This window comes from Agelaius tricolor, unplaced genomic scaffold, assembly GCF_023055355.1.
Source record: "Agelaius tricolor isolate 1412-34295 unplaced genomic scaffold, bAgeTri1.0.p SCAF_32, whole genome shotgun sequence".
Classification (NCBI taxonomy): Eukaryota; Metazoa; Chordata; class Aves; order Passeriformes; family Icteridae; genus Agelaius; species Agelaius tricolor.
Genome location: NW_027269292.1, coordinates 3298642 through 3319140, shown reverse-complemented (window position 1 = coordinate 3319140; position 20499 = coordinate 3298642). Strand labels below are relative to the sequence as shown.

The following is a 20499-nucleotide window of genomic DNA, read 5'->3' as shown; positions in this document are numbered from 1 at the left end:
CTCATTACAATATTTATCATTTTTCCTGAAAGTTCCTTTCCTCTGGTGAATTGTTCATCCTGTAGAATCAGTCAGCTATTTCCTGTGTATCAGCATAATGTAACTTCATCTACACTGGGCAGGACTTTGGACCCATTCAAAAGCTTTCTATTTTTCATAAGTTTATTGGAAGTTAGTAACCTCACTCTCCACATTTCAACAGTTCTTTGCAGTGTGGTCCATGCCTGGAGATGCACTTGTCCTGCTCCCACCCTGTGTCACTGCAGGACAGGAAAATTGTCCCTGGTCCCCCTGAGCCTTGGATTGCTCCTTGTCCCTTCAGCACTGTGGGGACAGGGAGCTCTGGGGCCTGCACTTGCTTCTACTTTGTGTCATTTGAACATGGAATTGCTTTGTCTGTCTGAACATCTTGGCCTTTTACTTCCATCAGTGGAATTTATAACTCTGGCTGAACTTGGAATACCAAGCTGGAGCTAATAATGCCAGCTCCAGTTAGCCCTTCCCATGATCAGGCACTGCTTAGTGCTGTTAGCTAACACAGACATTTGTCATGCTGAGGAGCTAAATCAAACCAAATTTATTTTGGGAAGATTCTGCTAAACTTCAACCAGTTTCAAAAAGGATTAAAAATACATTGCACATCACCTAGAAATGCTTTGTTCTTGTGAATCCTTTATTCTGGGGCAGAGGCTCTGTCAAACAGGGACACGGTGATAGGCAGGTGGGGCTGGATCAGCCAGGTAAGGCCTGGGGCAGCTTTAGAGAGGAGCTGAGCTCTGCCTGGTAAAGCTGAGCTCAGTGAGCTCCTGCTGGGAAGAGAGGCACTCCCTGGAGTGCACAGGCACAAAAGCTGCACGGGGAGGAGGAGGAGGTGGGAGTGACCTGAGCAAGGAGCTCTCTGGGTAAATGGGAGGATGGGGGACTCTGGGGATCTGTTGGTACCTGGGCTCTGGTGCTGCAGCACTGAATGTGACACAGGGTCACAGAGCAGCCCAGAGTCTGCTCCAGACCTTTCAACACTTGGCTTTCTATCCAGGGAATGCTGCTTGTGCCCATGGGATGTTCTGTTGGTGATCTGTTTTATTGGGAAGAAGGGGTCATCTACAGCAGGGGGGCTTTAGAAGAGCTCAAGATGCATAACATGCAAAGAATTTGAGTGGTTACAGCTGGAAAGAGGCCAGAAGTTTAAAAACAAACAGGAAAAAACACCCCCCCCAAAATTTCTCCCATCTGTTCCTTTGCTTCACATGTCCACCACCTTGATACTATATAGAAGAAACAGGGAATTAAGGGCTGGCTTCTAAGTGGCCATGATTCAGAACATAATTCTAAAGAGACTTGCAGATAAGATCAGGGTTACTCCTTATGTGTAGAACAAAAGGAATTCTTCAGCTTTTAGCAAACCTGAGAAGTTTTTTTAAAAAGACCCTTGATTGTAAGAATATCTTGGTTTCTTCATTAATGCTGATATTTTCTTACTTTAAAAGGGTCAGAAAACTTGCTGTTAATTATAATTAAATTATGTAGTTTTTAAGTTTCCTTGGCTCATTTCCATGCTGTATTTTCACAAAATTCTGGAGTTACAATTTATGCAACTCCAGAAGTTACATTTTTCAGAGAAGTGTTATCTGCTGTTGAGGAGTTCACAGTATGAAAGATTTGAGCTTTTTTAATCAGAGTCAATGTTAATATGTTAAATATCAAGCAGACAGAGAAAGCTATGAGCTATGGCAGTCATCATTTGTACACTGAGATGGATCTTGCATTCTTTGTGAATATTTCTGTATAGAAGAGGGCAGCCCTTTAGTTTTACAGTTCATCCCCACTGGATTTGCACCAGGGCATCTTCCAGGGTCAGGGGTTGATTTAGTACCTTGTGCTCTGTTTGCACTGAGCTGCCAGTGTTGTGAACCACTTTGACTCTCTGTGTGTAGGAAACACACACAAAGGAGCCTAAAAAAAAAGAGTTTGACCAGTGAAGAAAGAAACCAGAAATGACCTGGACTGGGCAGGTGTATCTCCAGCAAGAGGCAGACAGATGTGCAGTTTGAAGTTTCTTGTAGAGGTCTGTGTAGACGGAGTGAGGAGAAGTTATGTGTGCATTCAGATGGATGGTTATTTTTTGTTTTTTTAGAAAATTGAAAATGAATGAACTGATAAAATGTGAAACTGCAAGGTTTCATTTTAAGTAAACTTAATATTGTCTAACTGTGAAGAAAAATGAAGTTTTCAGACTGTTTTCATATTTTACAGTTATTTGTTGATGCATAACAGTGCTTCACTTTTCCCCCAATGTTTGACACTAGTCCGAAACAAACTCTGCTCCTATAGGACTTCTTTGCCAAAAACTGCTCATTTTCACACCTCTTTGTGCTTTGGACAGTTATAAAGTTATTAAATGCATGATTTTATTCAGCTGATCCCTTTTATCATGATTGAAGGTCAGTGATAGCCTTGTCTGCTTCCCAGGGGGATGTTCAGGATCTGTTTGATCCTTTTGGATTTGGTTTTTAGGTGTACACTACTTGCATCACTTTCAGCAGAAAGAAATATCTATTTATCAGCTTAATAGAAGAATAGTTATGTGTGAGAGTTGAGGTGTGTCTTTGTTGTTCTAAGAATATGAAATCCCTTAAAAATAGAATACCATTTACACCAGATATGGTGTTAACTGCATTTCATAAAATTACCTTTTTCCAGCAAGATATTTTGTTATTTGCACACATATGCACGTTTAGTGGTTTTTTATTCTGAGGGCATGCTTTCTTCATTGTATTTGGCTAGAGGTTTTTTTCCATTTTAATTGAAGTATTTACAATATAGTTATTTTTGTTGTAGTGAACCATTTTATTGTTTCAGAAATGAATGAATCATATATTCTAGGTTATTTTTTCCTGGCAAATATTTTTCTTTAATGGTTCCTCAGGGCTAGCTTAAGTTGTACAGATGAATAATACTGGAAATGCAGTATCTGATTCATCATGTCAAAGGTTACAAAGAAAAACCTTTATATATATATATATATATATATATACAGGTATGTATATATAAACCTCTCTCTCTCTCTATATATATATATATATACACCTATGTGTATATATATGTACATATAGGTGTATATATATACTATATAATCTATAGTATATATATACTATAGATTATATAATATATATTAATATAATATAATATAGTATAATATAATATAATATATAATTTTTTCATATATATATTTATATATATATATACACACACACAGGTCTTTTGACTTGCAAGAACATCAGCTTTACATGGGACTAGACTGGTTTGTAGCTGTTGCAAAGCAGTGAAGTAATTATGTTTCTTGAGTCTGTTGTTTGCTCTGACTTCACCTCCATTTCCTAAAATTCCAAGATTTTGTTCTCTTTCCCAGGTTTCTCTGCTGGCAGAGCAGGTGCTGGCTGTGCAGCTGAACTCCCAGACCTGGGATCCCAATTTTCCAAAATGGTCCCTTTGCAGGGGCAGGGTGTTTGCAGTGGTGTTGGATGGATTTTGTCATGAGAGAAGGGGTCAGAGGGGATCCTCTGCTATGCTACAAGGCCAATGAAATTTAATTTTGGTACCAGGTACAGCAGAAGGTAACCACAGGGTGGTGTGGAATCTGCTCATGGTAAATGGTCTTTGCATGTTGAATCACAGTTTCTGTCTGGCCTTTCAAGTCAGTCCCAAGTGGAAGAGTCCAGGTGCATTTCCCTGAGTGCTCAGCCTGAATTCAGCAGCCAGATTTAATGATAGAGATGAGTAAGTGGCTCCAGAGCCCCCTGAGACAGCAATGTCAATACTCTGTGTTTTTTGTTAGCTGAGTGTGCATTCTCTATACTGAAGTTTAAAACATTTAGAAGAGTATCAAAAGAGCATGTGGGCATGTGTTTCTGTGAGCACTCTGTGTGAAATCTGTACAGACCAGGTCTGCTTTTTTTTTTGTGTCTATTTAACTGATTTATGTAATGTGGAATGTAAAGGATTAAGTTCTGGTAGATTTTGTTTAAGCATAAAAATATCATACACAAATTGTTTTTCATACATTTCCCAGATTCTCTATAGGGAGGTTAAAAAAAAACCCAACAAAACACCAAGCCACAGAAAACACCCAAAACAGCAAAACCCACCCAACTCTCCCTGTGTTTTCTCTATTGCCCCTACCCTGAGCTTCTGTCCACACAAATATTTATAAACAACAAGTAATGCACTTTCTTTTGCATGCACAAAGCTCTGGGGAAAATGAGGAAATGTTTCAGTATGTGTAAGGCGTTGAATACTTTGTTTTGCTCTGATTTATCTTTCAAAGAGTTGTGGAGTCCTGCCTAAAAAACTAGAATACACTCCCTGTGAGCTTATGTTACCTTTGTGTAAAACAATCAAACCTCTACTGCTGGAACTCAGAAATTCATGGACAGAATGACGAGAACAGTAAAAATGACTTTAAAAAATGTGGTGATTGGATAAACTGGTATGAGCCCAGCCGCCGAGGATAAATTGATTTTGCTATTGCTTTAAATCTGTGATGTGTTGGTATGTTGGCAGAGTAAGAAAAACAAGGATATTAGAAAGTAATTTACTGCCCGGGATTAGTGAGGAGTGTTGTGTTCCTGTGACTGGGCTGCTGGAGATGTGTCTGATAAACAGGACGAGGTCTAGTCTGACAGCTGGCAACAATAGCCCGTGCTCAAAGTCAGGTGTACTAAATTAGCAAATCTATTACAAGGCTGCAGGAGAAATCTCACAGAAGACAAGCCTTGTAGGCAGAAGTGCTGCCAAATGGGAAATGATTCATCGTCTCTGAATGGGATGAGCACTGAGCAGAAGCAGTTTAAACCTCAGACTGCTTTGGCTCATAAACCACCAAATATGCGATTAACACTTTATCTTCTCCAATCCCGTGGCTTTTATTGTCTCCTGAAGAACACCCTGTATTCAGGAGCAAAATCTGTGAGACTCATTTGTTTCTTCTAATCTCTCTTTTGGAAGTTTGAATGTGTTTAGGTATTTTTTTATTTTTAGCTAAAGGACAAAATGTTTGTGTGTATCCTAAAAAGCACTCCTGTCCTGTGAGCCTTCAGCAACAGCACCTTTTAGTGAGCACCAGGAGTGCAGGCACAGCTCCCTGAACTGACAAATAAACTACTTACTGTACTTTATTTGCTTTTATTTAGTGAAAATACATGATTAGCTGGAGATGTAGTTCAATGTAGGATGCCAGTTCCAGGGTGATCACTGCATTTTGATTTTTAGTATTTTAAAAACTTGCATCACTTTAACATTAACAATGCCATTCATAGTCTACAATGCTGAAAGATGAACAGGAAATATATTTATGAATCCTTAAATTTAGTTAATGCAGAAAGGAGGTACAGTTTAAAAAGTTGGATGAAGCAATGTGAAAGAAAAATGCCTGTGCCCTCTTTGTCTCCATCTAACTGATCAGGTATTTATTATTAATTTGTTATTATATCTCTGGTCTTATTTTATTATAAATTGTCATATTGGCTCTAAGATACATAAATGATAGAGAAACTAAAGGAATTAGGTAATTGGAAGGTGTTTAGTATTAAATAATTGAGATGTCAGAAGATAGTTGCGAAAGGAAATAACCTTGTACTTGGAAAGTTTATATATTTGTTTAGCAAATAATTATGTTTGGGTGCCCTGAGATAGCACTCAATTAGCAGTTGAGATGTCCAAGGAGCAGTGTGTTTAGGAAATGCATGTAAAGGTTCCTCTAGAAAACTTGGTCTGCTCTTACCTTGCTTGTGCAGGCAGGTAAGAAATGGTAGAAATCAGAAGTTATTTAGTATAACACTTTGTGAGCAGAACTGCAGGAGGTTCAGGGTTCCTGGAGTGAAAGGCTGCAGGGAAATGAGGCTTTTCCATTTCTGTGTCCCCTCAGAATCCCCATCGTGTCCACCTGGACTGCCTGAAGTTCATAACTGCTGTTTGAGGTCCTTGGAAATACTTGGATGCTCCTTGCACTTGGGAGCCATTCTGCCTTCTGTAATGAAAGGTTCTTGAACTTGTTGGGAATATTTTCCTGTGTTTTTATCCATTTGCTGTACTGCTAGGAGTGTTGATGCACAGTGTTACACTTTTTGCATTCGTGTAATCACCTTACACTCCTCTTTTCAGTCTCAGCTCCTCCCCATTATCTTTCTTAATCTTCACTCTACCCTGCTTAATATCTTCTACTCTGTGTTCTTCTTTTTCAAAAACATTCTTGTAGTTTTACTTCTTGAGCATTGCATCTTCCCAAAAGGTTTCTGAAGTTGTAGTTTAAATGGCATGGCAGTGGTTTTTGGGCAAGATCCTGTATTTCCATGCATTGGTGAGCTATTTCATCTGAATTTCTTGGTGTTCTGTTTCTTTAAATTCCCTTTTATATTACTTCTTACAGTATTATATAAATTGTACTGATTTGAGTAAATAATTTAAGCAACTTGTGTAAAACCAAAGTAAAACAAAACCAAGGCTTTCCTGTAAGTTGCTTTACTTCAGTTGAAATAAATAAGATTGCTCATTCAGTTAGCTCATTTCTCTTCAACAGCAGCAGCTTCTTCAAACTGTTTGGATTTGTTCTGTAGGACACATCTGTTTAAACAGAGAAACCAAACTGAATCTGTCCATATTAAAGGACTGCAATAACTTAATCAGTTTATAAATACTATAGACTAATGGTGTAATCATCTCCTGGAGATGAGGCTTCATGGGTGTGTGGTGGGGGATAAGACTGGGCTGAGGTACATGAGAGTTTTAATGATGTTTGAATGGTGACATTGTCTTGTTTTTCCATGAGTGCTGCCTTGAAGCAGCTGGAGTTTTCCTGATTTAGATGATGTTGCATTTCTGCAGGCACAGACAGAATTCCAGCATCAGAGGCATGACCAGGTAAAGGGGTGTGTGTGTATAGTCCCCACACCTTCCTGCTGACCTTGCTGTATTTTTAGCAGAAACCAAACTGTCAGGACCAGAGAGAGAGGGGCAACTTGCAGAGTTGAAAGCTTTCCACTAAAACCAATTTTCCAAAAAAAAGTGAATATAGGGATATTGTGCTTGAATGTTCCAACTGTACTAAATAAGAAAGAGGCAGGATCCACATATTCTGAAGGAGACAGAATGTCTGAGGTTGTGGATATTGATGATAATGCAGGAGGATATAAAAGTACATTACTCATCTGTATTGCCCCATATAATGTCAGTACATCAGGTGTAGTAATACAACAAAATTGTGCTGAACAAGGAGTTTGGATTAAGGGCAGATGCTTAATTAATGTTTTTTTGCTAGTGATAGTATCAAAATCATGACCCCCTTGAACTCTTTAACATGGTTTTACTTATTAGAGGATGATTTTTTGTGAATACTTAAACATATATTTGAAATGCCAGAATTCTTTTTTTCTCCCTAATAAAAGTTGTTGCCCAAGCTTTTCTCATGAGTTTGGAATTATTTCTTAAAAAGCATCTGACAATCCTTTTGGTAGCACTGATAAAATCAATATGTACAGCATTTTGCTGGAGTGGCATGGGAATTACTTGTGAAGGGTAAATTATGTCCGTGGTTTTGGGGTCTTTTTTTCTTTTTCTTTTTTTTTTTTTTTCCCTGGTTCTTTTCCTTTCTCCTCTTCCCAGAAAAGCCCCAGCAGTAGTGGTGTTCCCCAGGGCCCATGTCTGCAGCAGAGACAGAGTTTTGAGATTTCCTGTTTAAATCACACGTGTGGCCATGTCCTGACAGCGCTGGCAGCCCAGCCTGGAACGCTGCTGGGACCCACAATCCCTGACACCAGGAGTCTGACTTAGCTGCAGGTGCCTCTTGGCTGAGCCCTTTTTAAAATTCAGGGCATTTTTGTCCACTTGGTAATTAGATCATGAATTTCTTTTGTTGTTGCCTCTACTTCAACTCATTCAGAGGGTGGAGAGTTTTACTGCAGTGAAACAAATCCAAGGGCTCTGCTCCTTGCTGGCAGGTTTGTCCCCAGCACATTACATGAAATACATCAGGCAGAGCTATCATTTATTTCTCCCATTTATTCCTCCCATTAAATTTTTCCCCCCACTCCTGTTCCTAACAAAACAGACTGAAATAGATGGGTGAATTTCCATGGTACCTTTTTTATTTACCCATCAGAGGAATGATCCCGTGCTCCCTTAAGTATTTTACAAGTTGTTAACTTTGGATTAATTGCTTCTGTTTTGGTTAAAAACTAACTGCTGGATTATAAAGAAGTCTTTAAGGACTGAGGTAAGATTTTTAGCACAATTTTAAGAGTTTGAGATAAGAGTGACCCCCTTTTCTTTGCTTGAGCTCTTAAAAACTATTTTATTCTAGTACTTATTTACTTCACTCACACTTGGATATAAAAATCACCTCTGCAGTTTGAGATTAGTTCATTTTGGTAATGGTACTCTAAAGATATTTTTATGGACTATTTTTTTAATATTGCAGGAGGGTAAGAAATAACTGAGACTGTTACAGCAAATGTAACAGCAAAGTTGCAGGATTCTTTCATCTTTTTAATGGATTTCTGTTTCCCACCCTGATTTTGTTTACTGGAATGTGATTTTATACTTGTCACCAATATGAGAAACAGAAGGAATAACTTTGAAATTGCTCTGAAAATTGATCTTTGCTGACTTTTTTCCTTTGAAGCATTCTAATGGCTCTTAATTTAAAGCTGTGTTGCTCCCCCCACCCCAGGTGACAGCACAGTTCTGAGTCTCTGTAAGTGGTGTCTGTCCCACAAGTCCATGGTACAGTAGTGGTTTGTTTTTCAAATGTTGAAAAATGGGTGAAATGGGATGATTAGGCCATTTTGGAGGAGGGTGGAGAAGAGAAATGGAATTTATAGTGTATGAAAGTTGTGTACTGGAAACATCCTGGCTGGTCTGAGAGGCTCCATCCACACTAAACCAGGAAATGCAGATATTCCCAATAGCCTTTGTTTTCTTTAAGTTTCCCACGTGTTCCTTCTGCTTCCTTCTCACTGAGCTGTGGCTGAAGCCCGAATTTCCACAGAGCCCTGATGAGCATGGTTTATTTGTATCATTCAGCTTTAATTTACACATTTGGTATCTAGCTAAAAAAAAGCAAACCAAACCCAACTTTTTGTTCCATCTACTCACTCAACTTAACCTGAATTAAAGTGAATCTCCATGAAAGAGACTTGTAAAGCTTTCTGGTAGGGTTTGCAGTGCCTAGGGAGGGCTGCTATCTTCATTGCAGAAGTGGCAGCATAATTTCTTTCCTTCACCTCTTGAGAGGCGTAGCAAACAAAGTGGACACATGAATAGGGCGGGTGACGTGTGTGGCAGCGAGCCCATCGCTCACTGAAGCTGGGAAACGTGAATGCACGAGCGGCACGGAGGAGGAATTCAATGGGCTGGGGGTTTGTGGTTTGTTTTACTCTTGGCTTGGAGTGGAGTAAGGGAGGAGAAGTGGAAAAGGAAGCCTTTTGTTTACAGTGAAACAATGCTGTGAAGTAGACATCGTGATGTAAAAACAGGAGTCTAAACATGGCAAATCTGGGCAGGCTCCATCTGGCCGTGGCCACGAGTCACTGCTGCAGTCTGGAGTCGCTGTCGTGTCGTCCTTCCCTTACGGGAATTTAAAATAGCCTTGGAGAGTCTCTCCCAGAATTTTATTATTGCATGAGATGAATGATTTATTGGTGTAACTGTTTCTATCCAGTGATGCATTGCATCTTTGTTCTCTCTGATAAATGTGTGATGTTTTCATTTGGAGTTTTAAACTCCATGAGTTACATTCTGTGCAAGTTATATGGGTCTGGAATTCTGAATCTCGTCACAGCACAGCCAATTCTTGTGGAGAACTTAGACTGAGTCAGTTGAGCAGAAAATGGACTGGTTTTGTGTTAGGTTCTGGCATCTTTTGCAGTAGTTTAAATTACATTGCATTATTAGGGCATTTGTCACTTCCAGATATGCATATTGCTGATTATTGTGGGTTTGTTTGTTTAGTCCCACAGAAAAATTCTGATTTGTTGAGACACAGGTTTCTAACTGACAATGCTTGTAATGTATGTGATCCTTGGAAATGGGTTTCACTTTACATGTAGTGTATTAAGGATTTAACATCTGGCTTGTGTTGAACTTACAGAAATGTGTTTATGGGAAAATTTAGAATTATAACAATTAGTGAAGGAAATTCTTGTCAAAAGTGCTTTTCTAGTACCATGTTTATACTAATGCATATTTTAATGGAGTTTATTTTAAAGCTGTCTACCTTGTGTTTGGACATCAGTCTAGCAGTGATGCTTTTATATGTCACTCAGAATATTTTTCTGCAACCTGACATGTTAGTATTAAATATCACTTTAAAAATCCATTAGTACTTTTGAATTGTTCTAATGCCTATTCTTAGTAAGAGTTAGAATTGGTACATGATTCTAAGTTAAGTTTGCATTCAATTTAAATGAAGTTTATAAGTTTGTGAGAGAATTAGAAGTTAATTTCCTACCAGTATAAGCTGTAGGTGTGCTGGGAGGCAGTTGTGCCTGTTGGAGATGCCACCAGCCCTTCCCAGTTGCCCTGGCTGCCATCAGGAGCAGAAGGGATTGTGTGATGCAGCTCCTAATTCCCATCAGGAGAAGATTCCCAGGGGCAGCAGCCCCGTGATGGTGTTTGGGGTGTACCTGGCTGCTTGTCCTGCAGCTCTTCCTGCTGCAGAGCTGGGATCCAGGGTGGGGGAGAGTGATTGCCGTGGGTGTCCTGGAGCAGAGTGTGTCTGAAACCAGCATCAGCCTGTCCAGTGGCCTTGGGTGAACTGGGCTTCCATGTGCTGGCACCTGCAGCTCCACGTGCTGCCTCCACCAGGCCCTGCAGAGGGTGAGTTTGGAGTGTTGGTTCGGGTGATGCTGAATTTTACAATTGGGGAAAATAATGATCCTGTCGTTCTCTGTGTGTGTACGTGTTTTGTACTGACTCTGATTTAGAGCTCATGGGGTTATTCTGAGTTTCTGTTGCTTTGTGAGACCCAGAAGGAACAGCTCTCCATAAGTAAAACAGAGCAGCCTGGAAGTAATTGTGTGTGTACTTGCAAGAGAAGTGCTTTTTTGTGTTTTAGTTCTGCATTTCTGAGTGTGCTTTGGGAAATGGAAAAGCTGAATGTTTAAGGACAAGATTGTGTCTCTAAAAACCTGAAGGGTGTTAACTGGTTATGTTGGTATACTGGTGGCAAAATCTGCTTTTAACTTAATTTTGTTTTTAATAAAATAAATTTCTGAAGCTGCCAAACAGAGGCAGGAGGAAAAACTATATGTCTACATTAGAATAAAATTTTAATTTCATTTGGGGAGCATTCAATTTCATTGGGGTAGCATTTTGTTTTATGGGGTGCAGTTCTCCAGCACAACTGCAGCAAGGGCAGCCTGGCTGATCCCCCCTGCTCTGTGCTTGTGGCACTTCCTCTGCTGCAGGTTTGCAGATGGTGTGACTGAGGGTGAGTCTGTGCAGCTCTAGGGGCCAACACTGAACTAATCTGTCTCCCCAGAAGGTCAATTTTCTGTTAAGCCACTTCAGCTCCCTGCTCTACCTTGTATCCCTGTGCTGGCTGGACCTGCTTTGAGGGAGGAACAGCTGCAGGCCCCTGTACTGTTGGGTGCAACCTGAAACCTTCCAGTGAGCTCCAGTCTGCTCGGAATAATGGTCAGCTGCTGTCTTCTGACCCATTTCGTGCTGCAAGACCTCAGCTCCAAGCCCCTGTGCACCTGTAAAATACAGTATTTGCTAGGTTTACCTGCCTTTGTGTGTCCAGTCTTGACAGCAATCCATTGCAACCTTCAAAAATGCAGGAATTTGATTAAGCAAAAGTAAACTCTCAGTTTTACAGTCATGTTCTGTAACATTTTGTTCATTTGCAGAAAAAGCACCTTTCAAAGGAAATGGAACCTTAAAAAAAAAACTCCTCAGAGAGATTAACTGTAAAATAAAACTTCATGTGAATAGTTAGGGTAAACAATTTTGTTTCAAAACCTTAATTGAGGTAGTTATTACCTCAACAGCTGTATTTGCAAAATCCATACGGCATTATTTACAGCTCTTTGCTCAATAAATAGTTGAGGACCTCCTGTTTTATATTTTCCCATGTGGGAATTCAGGCAGGTCCAAGGAGGGAATGCAAGCAGAAAAATATAAGTTTCTTGTGAGCGTGCCAACAATGGAAGAAACCAGTAGGAATTTGTTTAAAAATGTTTAAAGTATTGAGCCATCCTGCTGGAACCTGTGCACCGTGTGCTGTTTGCCTGTCACAAATGGCTTTTCTAAAAGAAATAAGTGAATTTTGCAAAGAGTTTTCTACATTGTGGAGAAAAGTACATCATGTCAGCCTTAGGTTCAAACACCCGAGCAATTTCTGGGTCCCAGGGGCAGCCGTGAAGGCGAGGAGGGGCGTGAGTGTGGCTTCATTTGCCTTCCTCCCTCTCCCTCCCCCAAGCAGGCTCATTCCAATCAGCAGTGTAATTGGAATGCAACCACAGTCTGGAGGAGGAAGGGGAATTTTTGGCAAGGAGAGGCAGAGCAGTTGGGAGCTTTATTCAGATTAAAGCATAGACGACCATTCATTATCAGTACAACACACATTAGCAACAGCACAGCATTGTGTTTCTACAGCTGGGACTTATTTCAGTGATTGTATTGCCCCACATAGAACATGCAGACAACTGGGATCTGATCACAAAACCCAACGCTAATGGCTTTCAGTAAAAGATGGTGTTTCTGTAGGGGAAGAAAGACTTGTCTTCAAAATGAGCCATTGTGGTAAAAATTGATAGGCAGCCTGTCACTCTCCCATGTGTTACATATGTTCTTGAACAAGTGCTTTTTCTGGGAGAAAAACCCTCGGGGAAGGAAAAAACCAACAGGAATGATAATGTTAAAACTGTTGGTTGGATTCAGAAGGCTGAACTTGTTCTTCTGTGGTGATGACACGTGGAAAGCCAGAAGATTAGAAAACATAATCTTAGCTTTGGAGCAAGTGCTTTCCTCCCCATAACCTCAGGGCTGTCTGTTGACACAGTGTGGGTTCTTAGGGATGGATGTTTGCCATGGGCTGGGGGTTCTGCTGAGCCATGTGGAGACCTCAATGTGTTGATTGTGTGTTTCCTTTGCCGTGGGTGTGCTCACTTCCATGGACATTCATGATTGGTTTTATTCTTACCTGTCTTTCTTAATCTTTCTTTGATAGTATTGGTGTGTCTCAAATATACACATTTAAAAACTACTTATTTAAGATGGCTTAAGCAATATTATTTTTAACATAGGGATTTTAAGACTAATATATCTGTAAAATGATTGTCTACAGCTGTAGCCCTGAGGTGTTTGTACCTCAGGCTGCTGGGTACAAACACATTTAAACCTCGTAATTTGTCATAAATAAAGAGGTGCATAATAACAGATAACCCAGTCCTACAAACATGCAGGTAACATAGCACTAAAACCTACCTGTGAAGTAAAGTAGTGGTGTTCCTGTTTTGCAGGTGAATGTGGTGAACAAATTGGCTACAAACAGTTTGATACAGGCTGGAAATACCCACAGGGGTTGAATACACAGCCCTTAAATGTCCGGGTTCCTTGAATTCACAGAACACTTTCTTTCCTCTAATGTTGCTTCCTCAGCGCTCATTCTGGTGTTACCCAGCCTTTGGAGGTGAATGGACCATTGAGGACTCTGAGCTCATGTCTGAGAGGTGGTGATTCTGTGAAATCTCATAGATCTTTATCACTTTTTACTTGTTTTCAGTGCAATTTTCCTGCATTGGAGCTCCCTTTCCACTTGGGCTTCATGTTCTTCTTCCCTCTAACTGTGGAGACCTGGAGTTATTGATTTATTCTGAAATAAACAGACTTTTAAATACTCATAAAAAACAATGGTAATGTATAACATAGGTTACCTTCCCTAACAAAAGTTTGATGTCATTAAAAGTTGGATTTTTCTGTAAAAATGGTTCCAAAGTTAGCAGCAGTTGTAACAAGAGTTCTTCAGTAACTAACAAAAAGAATAAACAGAGTTCAGAAAATGAGAGGGAAATATTTATCTTTCTATAAAACTGACCTTTTCAATAGTCATAGTTCCTTTCAGTTTTTATGTGAGTTGAACCAATTATTCACCCCCTCTATAATTGCATGTAAATTTTAATAGCTAACACATTGATTACAGGGGTTTGGGGATACTAAATATTTTGCATTTACTTAAAGTAGTTAAATTATTTTTCAGTAAACCATTCTTTGTCAGTCACAGGAGTAATAAATAAGAAAAAGGAAATTGGCAAATATGATTCACTGAATTCCTAGTTTTGAATATTTGTGGCCTGTGTAGCAAAGCTGTCAGAGAAGGAGACTGGGTAGCTTATGACATTATGCTCTTTTCATGTTTCTGTGAGCAGACCTGAGTAGCATATGTTAGAATGAGATCATAAAGCATGATAAAAAAATATTTAATGTATGTATACTATGTAAAATTGGTGTGCTGTTTGTCTTGGCACATATGTATTGGAATATTAATGTTCTCTTCTGCAGACTACCCAGGAAGTCTGTAATAAACAGAAACATAGCAATCCATTGACTCACTGATACTCTGTAATGAATACTTTATCTACACATGTGTGCTCGAAGCCATTAATGTCATTTGATGATGCACTTATGGTACAACACACCCCCCTGTTCTTTTTCAGTGTATCCAGCCACTGGTTTGCATTCTAGTTCCAGGGCAAGTTTAAATAAAGTTTTGTTTCAAAAGAATTGTAACAAAAAGTGCCTTAAAACAAGCACATCCAAATAATAAATAACTCCTGCAGTGCCCTTGTGCCTCCCGAGGATCCTTTAGTGGTGGGGCTGTGTCGATCTGATAACGATGAGTGATCTGATAATGATGAGCGTTTGGTCCAGAATCATCAAGGGAAGGAAACCTCCCTCTGGTTCTTTCTGGCTTTTGAATCTTTAGCTTAAGTTGAGCTTAGGATAGAGGACTCAAAGATAATTGAGTCCTGTGAGTTTAGGGAGGATCATTGCCTGGATAAAGAGGAGACCCTGGCAGTGACCTGGAGCCAGAGGAAAAGGCTGAGCAGATCCTGCCTGCTGGGAGAGGCTCTGTCTGAATGCCCAGGGGAAAAAGCCTCAGCCACAGCCTTCAGTCAACCATGAACCATAAATCCATAGGAAACCAAACTTCCTTAGCTTTTATTCTCAAGGAACTATTAATCAGCTGCTTATCAGAATATTCAGGACAGGTTTTAGTACAGTGTTGAAACTGTTAGAAAAGTGGAGCATAAACTCTGGTACTTTTCCCACCAGTGGGAAAAGTTTTGTCCAAAAAAAGTCCTGAGATAGATGAGAGCTCTGTGTGTGTGGAAGAAGATTGTTTCACTTTGAGTTGAGCTGATGCTCCTGGGACCTGGGCTTTTTTACCTAGAAATACCTGGCAGAGAGGGTGTTGTTAGTGGAAGCTTTCTCAGCATCTCTCCTGTTTTGTTAACCTGACAAAGCCAGAGTGGGTTGACATCTGACTTGCCTTAAATGTGGTTACTAGAGAGGGAAAAGCTGAGCCAAAAATATTAGTTTGTTCACTCAAGGCTAATTGTTGGGGAAGCAGTTATTAGTGTGTGTGCTCTGCATGTGCCCAATCTTATAAAAATGAGACTTCAGTTAAATTACATTGGCAGGCTTGCTTTCTTTTTGAAAAGAAGTGTTTGTAATTAGTTAACATTACAATTTCTCTCACAAGAATAGTTGAACCTCTTGTGTCTTGGACATTATACAGTTTCAGGAGCACCCTGTGTGGCTGTGCTGTAGATGAATTTTGACTTAACTATTGGATTTTAAGCCCTCAGCTTCACTTGACACTGCCCATTACTTGAAATGGGTAAAACTGTGACAATAATGATATATATTTTAGAAAGTTGCCATCTGTATAAGCATCTATTTTACTTGAAGCTTTTCACCACTAGATGAAAGGTGGCTGGTGAGCAGTAACTACTGCAGTTCTTGGGCAGATGATGTCTCTTGTGTTATCACTCATCTGAGGATATTCTTGGTGTAATAAAACCTTAAGGAGCAGCAAAAGCAGTTTTTCTATTATCTCTTCTTTTTCAGATGCCTTTAGGTTGTTCTCAAAGTTCTGTATAGAGCAAACTTTAGATTGTTTGGCATGTGGGAGCCTTTGATAACTGTGGGTTTTTTATTGCACCATCCAAAGAACTTTATTTGATTTGTGGAGCAGTGATGTGACAGTCTCCTTCCTATGTGTACTTGAGTGCTGGGTATCAAATACCTGAAACATTTGACTCTCTGGTAGTATTTTGTTACTCTTGACTGTTCAGATTGAAATTATTGGGTGAACATCCCTTAAATGGAGCTCTGCTTTAGGACTACCAGTATGTCTTTGAATGGAGAGAAATTACATTTATTACTTTTATCATCCTTAAAAAACCCCTGAAGCTACCAACCTGGAACCAGGCACTTCTTTTTCATGTTATTAGCAGCCCCTTGTATCGAACTACTGTGCTGAAATTTTCCTGGGAACTTTCCTGTAGAAGAGGAATGTTCCTTTCCTGTGGAATAGGTGGGTGTGAAGGAGTTGTTCTGTGCATCTCCTTGTGTTTCATGGAGGACCAAAGCTCCTCAGACCTGAGCAGAGCTGTAGCCAGATTTTACAGTGCTGAATTCCAGTGGAAAGCAGCTTCATTAAAATCAGCATCTTTATGAAAGTAAGAACTGGGAAAAGATGAATTCCATTGTTCAGAGTGTCCAGGGTGGTGCTCCTCTGCCCTGGCTGTGGGGATCTCCATGGGAGTGCTCATGCTCATGGATTGCCTCTGCCTGCTTTTATTCAGGCAGGAATTGGGATCAGGAGCCTTGCAGGATGGGTGGGAGGGTGTTCTGGGGGGAAGGGATGACCAGTGGTGTTTGGTGTTGGTGGTGCCTGTGGGATGTGATTATTGGATGCACTTTTCTGTCTTTGCATTTCCTGGCACTGATAAATATTGGCGATCTCATAGGAAAAATATCCAAGGGAATCATATAGTGAGGAATCTCTTGCAGCATCAGGTTCCAACCAAATAACTCTTCCCACTCCCCCCCTCGTTTTTTTTTTTTTAATAGTAGCTGTGGGAATTCATGCTTTTGCTCAATCCCCAAGAATCCCTTTGTGTTATCAGTAAATATTTTAATGTTTCACGGGGGAATCTAATATTTCCTGCTTACTAAACCTGTGATTATAGATAAGCACAGTAGTTGACCAGTGGTGTGCAGTTTGTGAAGTCTTCTTTGTGTACCTTGGCACCTTTATATGAAATTTGTCCCCCTTGACCTTTTATTTATTTATTTGTTTATTTAAATTTATTCTCATAGGAGATTGTTTTCCCCTGGGTATTTTTAGTTGACAAATGCAAATGTTCCTTCCTTTTAATTTAAACAAACAAACAAAAAAAGCCTGAAACAATTATCAGCTACTACAAATAAAAGATATCTTTGGAACCATCAAAACTCTGGCTTTAGAAGTTAGTGTGCTCCACCCAAATGCTTTTCAGGTAAAACCTTTTATTTGTTAAGGATGCAGGATAACAGCAAAGCCTTGGCTGCCTGATGTTCTGTTTTTTATGATCAAGGAAGCTTTTGCTGGGCTGTAGAACTGAGCCTGAGCCCCTGCCTGTGTCCCAGCACTAATTATGGTGAACCAGCCAGGAGTGCTCCAGGTCCCTCTCTGGTGAACTCACAGTTGGCAAAATCGTTGAGGGGGGTTAAAAAAGCCCCTAAAAACTGAAACTATTGCCTGAGAAAAGCACAACCATCTCACTTCCAGTGTTATCTGCCTCCAGGTGCATTGCTAAAAGTTGGCACTTCCAGCTCAGCTTTCAGGAATTAATTCACATGACAATATAAATGGTGAAGCAGCACAATTCATTTAAATTTGTTTTATTTTAAGCAGGGTTTTCTGAAGTGCTGGACACGTAAAATAATGTTTTTTTAAAGTTGGCAATCAGTAACTTAATTTTGTGTTTCTGTTCTTCTTGCAGTACTGTGTGCAAAAAACTTGGTGAAAAAGGACTTTTTCCGTAAGTAGCTGTTCTAGTTTTATACATTTATTTATAGATGGAATAAATATTATACAAGTTCTATAGTCCAGTGTTTGCATATGATCATTATATTAAGATATTTGCAGTAAGAGGGCTGAAGGCTTTGATGTTTTATTTCAGGGCTTCTATTTTTGTCTTAGGTGGCACTCGGCACAGAATCATAATAATAATTAAAACACTGACACACTCTGTCTGTTTTATGGGAGTGAGAAACAAATTTACCCACTCAGGCAAATTACATGTTTTTCAAATTTAGTGCCATATATTTATTAAGTTGTTTTTCATCCAAGAACCTTTTGTCAAGCAAACAGATGTGCTCCTGAATTATTAATAACCACCTCATAACACCGACGTACTCTGAAATTATATTTTAATTAATTTTAATAATGTTTTGAAAGAAGTGCTAAGAAGTAGATGAAGAAGGCAGAAAGGAATGCTATTGCCTGTGTCCTGCATGCCCAGATCACCTGTCTGCCACCTCCCACCTTTACAGGTGAGGAGCAGAAGGGAGCAGGAGGAATTTGGCAGAGCAGACCTGAGCTTTGGAAAGAAACAGAAGAGGCAGTGGTTTGAGATACTTCTAAAACATTGCTTATATCTGGATTTCTGTATTGATTACGAGTTCTTGTGTGTATAGCAGTTTGAAAAACCCCCTCAGATGTGCAGTGTGTGATGCTGCAGCACTGGTGTCCCAAGGCCCCACTCCTTTGTCCCCATTGCTCTCTGTGACACTTGTCCTGAGCCCTCTGCTGCCTGACCAGCTCTGGCTGAGTCACCTGAAATGCAGCTGGGACCAAGTTGCACCTCAGCAGATGTGATGAAGGTTTCCCCACCTTGGTTCCTCCAGCTGGCTCACAGCAGTGGTGAGGGGAAGAATGGAAGTGTGGGGGAAAGGGCAGGACCTGGGGAGTCAGGGGTGGGACCATCCTTGGGTCAGTTCAGCAGGAGGTGCTGATCATTGTGGGCTGCTCTGCCCCTGCTGCTCTTCCAGCCCTGAATCTGGAGTTCAGCACCATCTTTACACTGAGTTTTGGTGTTCAGTGTCACCAAAAATAACCTGTTAGAGGCAATTCTGTTACTTCAATATCAACCAAAACTGTGATTTGATCTTAAATGTATAAAGAATGTAACTCTGTTTTCTCTGCCTTTGGCTTCTTTGTATGCTGATAATTTACTCAAACCTAAATTAGGAAGATTAAGGTGTTTTGATTTTTTTTCCCCAATGTGTTTGATTTACACAACTTTTTCTTAGTCCATATCAGTGAAATAAATTGCTAATTTACCCATATCCTGTGCTGAATATGTCATTCATAAAGTAGGGGTCTTATTTATGAATAAAAGGCAAATAAATCTTCAAATGAAAAAATAAATAACTGAGCAATGATAAAGGACTTCAAAGCATCCTGATCCACTTGGTAGCTTTTTTTTTCTTTTCTTCCTTGTAGGACTTCCTGATCCCTTTGCAAAGGTTGTGGTGGATGGATCTGGCCAATGCCATTCTACAGATACTGTGAAGAATACACTTGATCCCAAATGGAATCAGCATTATGACCTGTAGGTGGTAACAGTGATACCCAAAGGTTTGAAGTGAAATCCTCTAAATTACACAGACAATGTCAGATGTTCTTTTTCCTGTCCTATGTACAGCTTGGAAAGTGTCCCAGAGTTTATTAGTTTGAGTGAAAAGTCCACCTAGCAAAATTCCACTTTCTCATTTACCTCAAAATTTAAACACTGCCCTTGTTTTTCTGGTGCTGATGTCTGCAGCATGCTTACATGGACTAAAGTGTTGTTTTATTGTGGTATTTTCATGTTATAATGAAGCAAGTAATTGACAGTATTTCCCTCAAACTGCTCTGCTCTTGATGCAATTTTTGTTGGTTGTGGTGCTACAGTATCTTTTTCTGTGTGCCTTTTGTTCAATTTTCTCTCCTTTCTGTCATTTTCTGTCCCAAATGTTCTCACTCTGAATTATTGTTGTCATCACTTAAGCACCTTTTGGTGCTTTTGAGCAATAGAATCAGTATGGCACATATATGTCATGGTTTTCCTCTTTTTCCAAAGTATAGAATATTTCTGTACAATGTAAGTTATTAAAGCTTTGATTTTTATGTAGGTCTCTGTGCATGCTTTATTTTCCTTGTCTTTTATTCTTTATCTTTTTCCTTGGGATGAAAGATAGGGAAGAGAAATGAACTGTTTTGCATCATTGTATTCTCCTGTTCTGATCTCTGACTTTCCCCCTTGGCTCCATTCCCTGTCCTGTATTATTAGAAACTGTTTGAGCATATTTATGTGACTTTGGCCATCACCAAACCTGCAGCAAATTGGTGTTGGTACACAGACAATTTCTTGCCCCTCTTTTTCCCAGGGAAGAAAAGCAGCTTGA

General features: G+C 39.8%; 1 protein-coding gene across 2 annotated transcripts in view; it reads left to right on the top strand.

The window, feature by feature from the left end:
* The window catches only part of SMURF2 (SMAD specific E3 ubiquitin protein ligase 2), a 61576-nt gene that overhangs the window by 9668 nt on the left and 31409 nt on the right, over positions 1 to 20499 (top strand). For both annotated transcript variants that reach the window (XM_071451204.1, XM_071451205.1), the window contains exons 2-3: positions 18051 to 18089; positions 19556 to 19664. In XM_071451204.1, coding sequence (XP_071307305.1) covers positions 18051 to 18089; positions 19556 to 19664 — 148 coding nt within the window. The remainder of the gene's footprint in view (positions 1 to 18050; positions 18090 to 19555; positions 19665 to 20499) is intronic.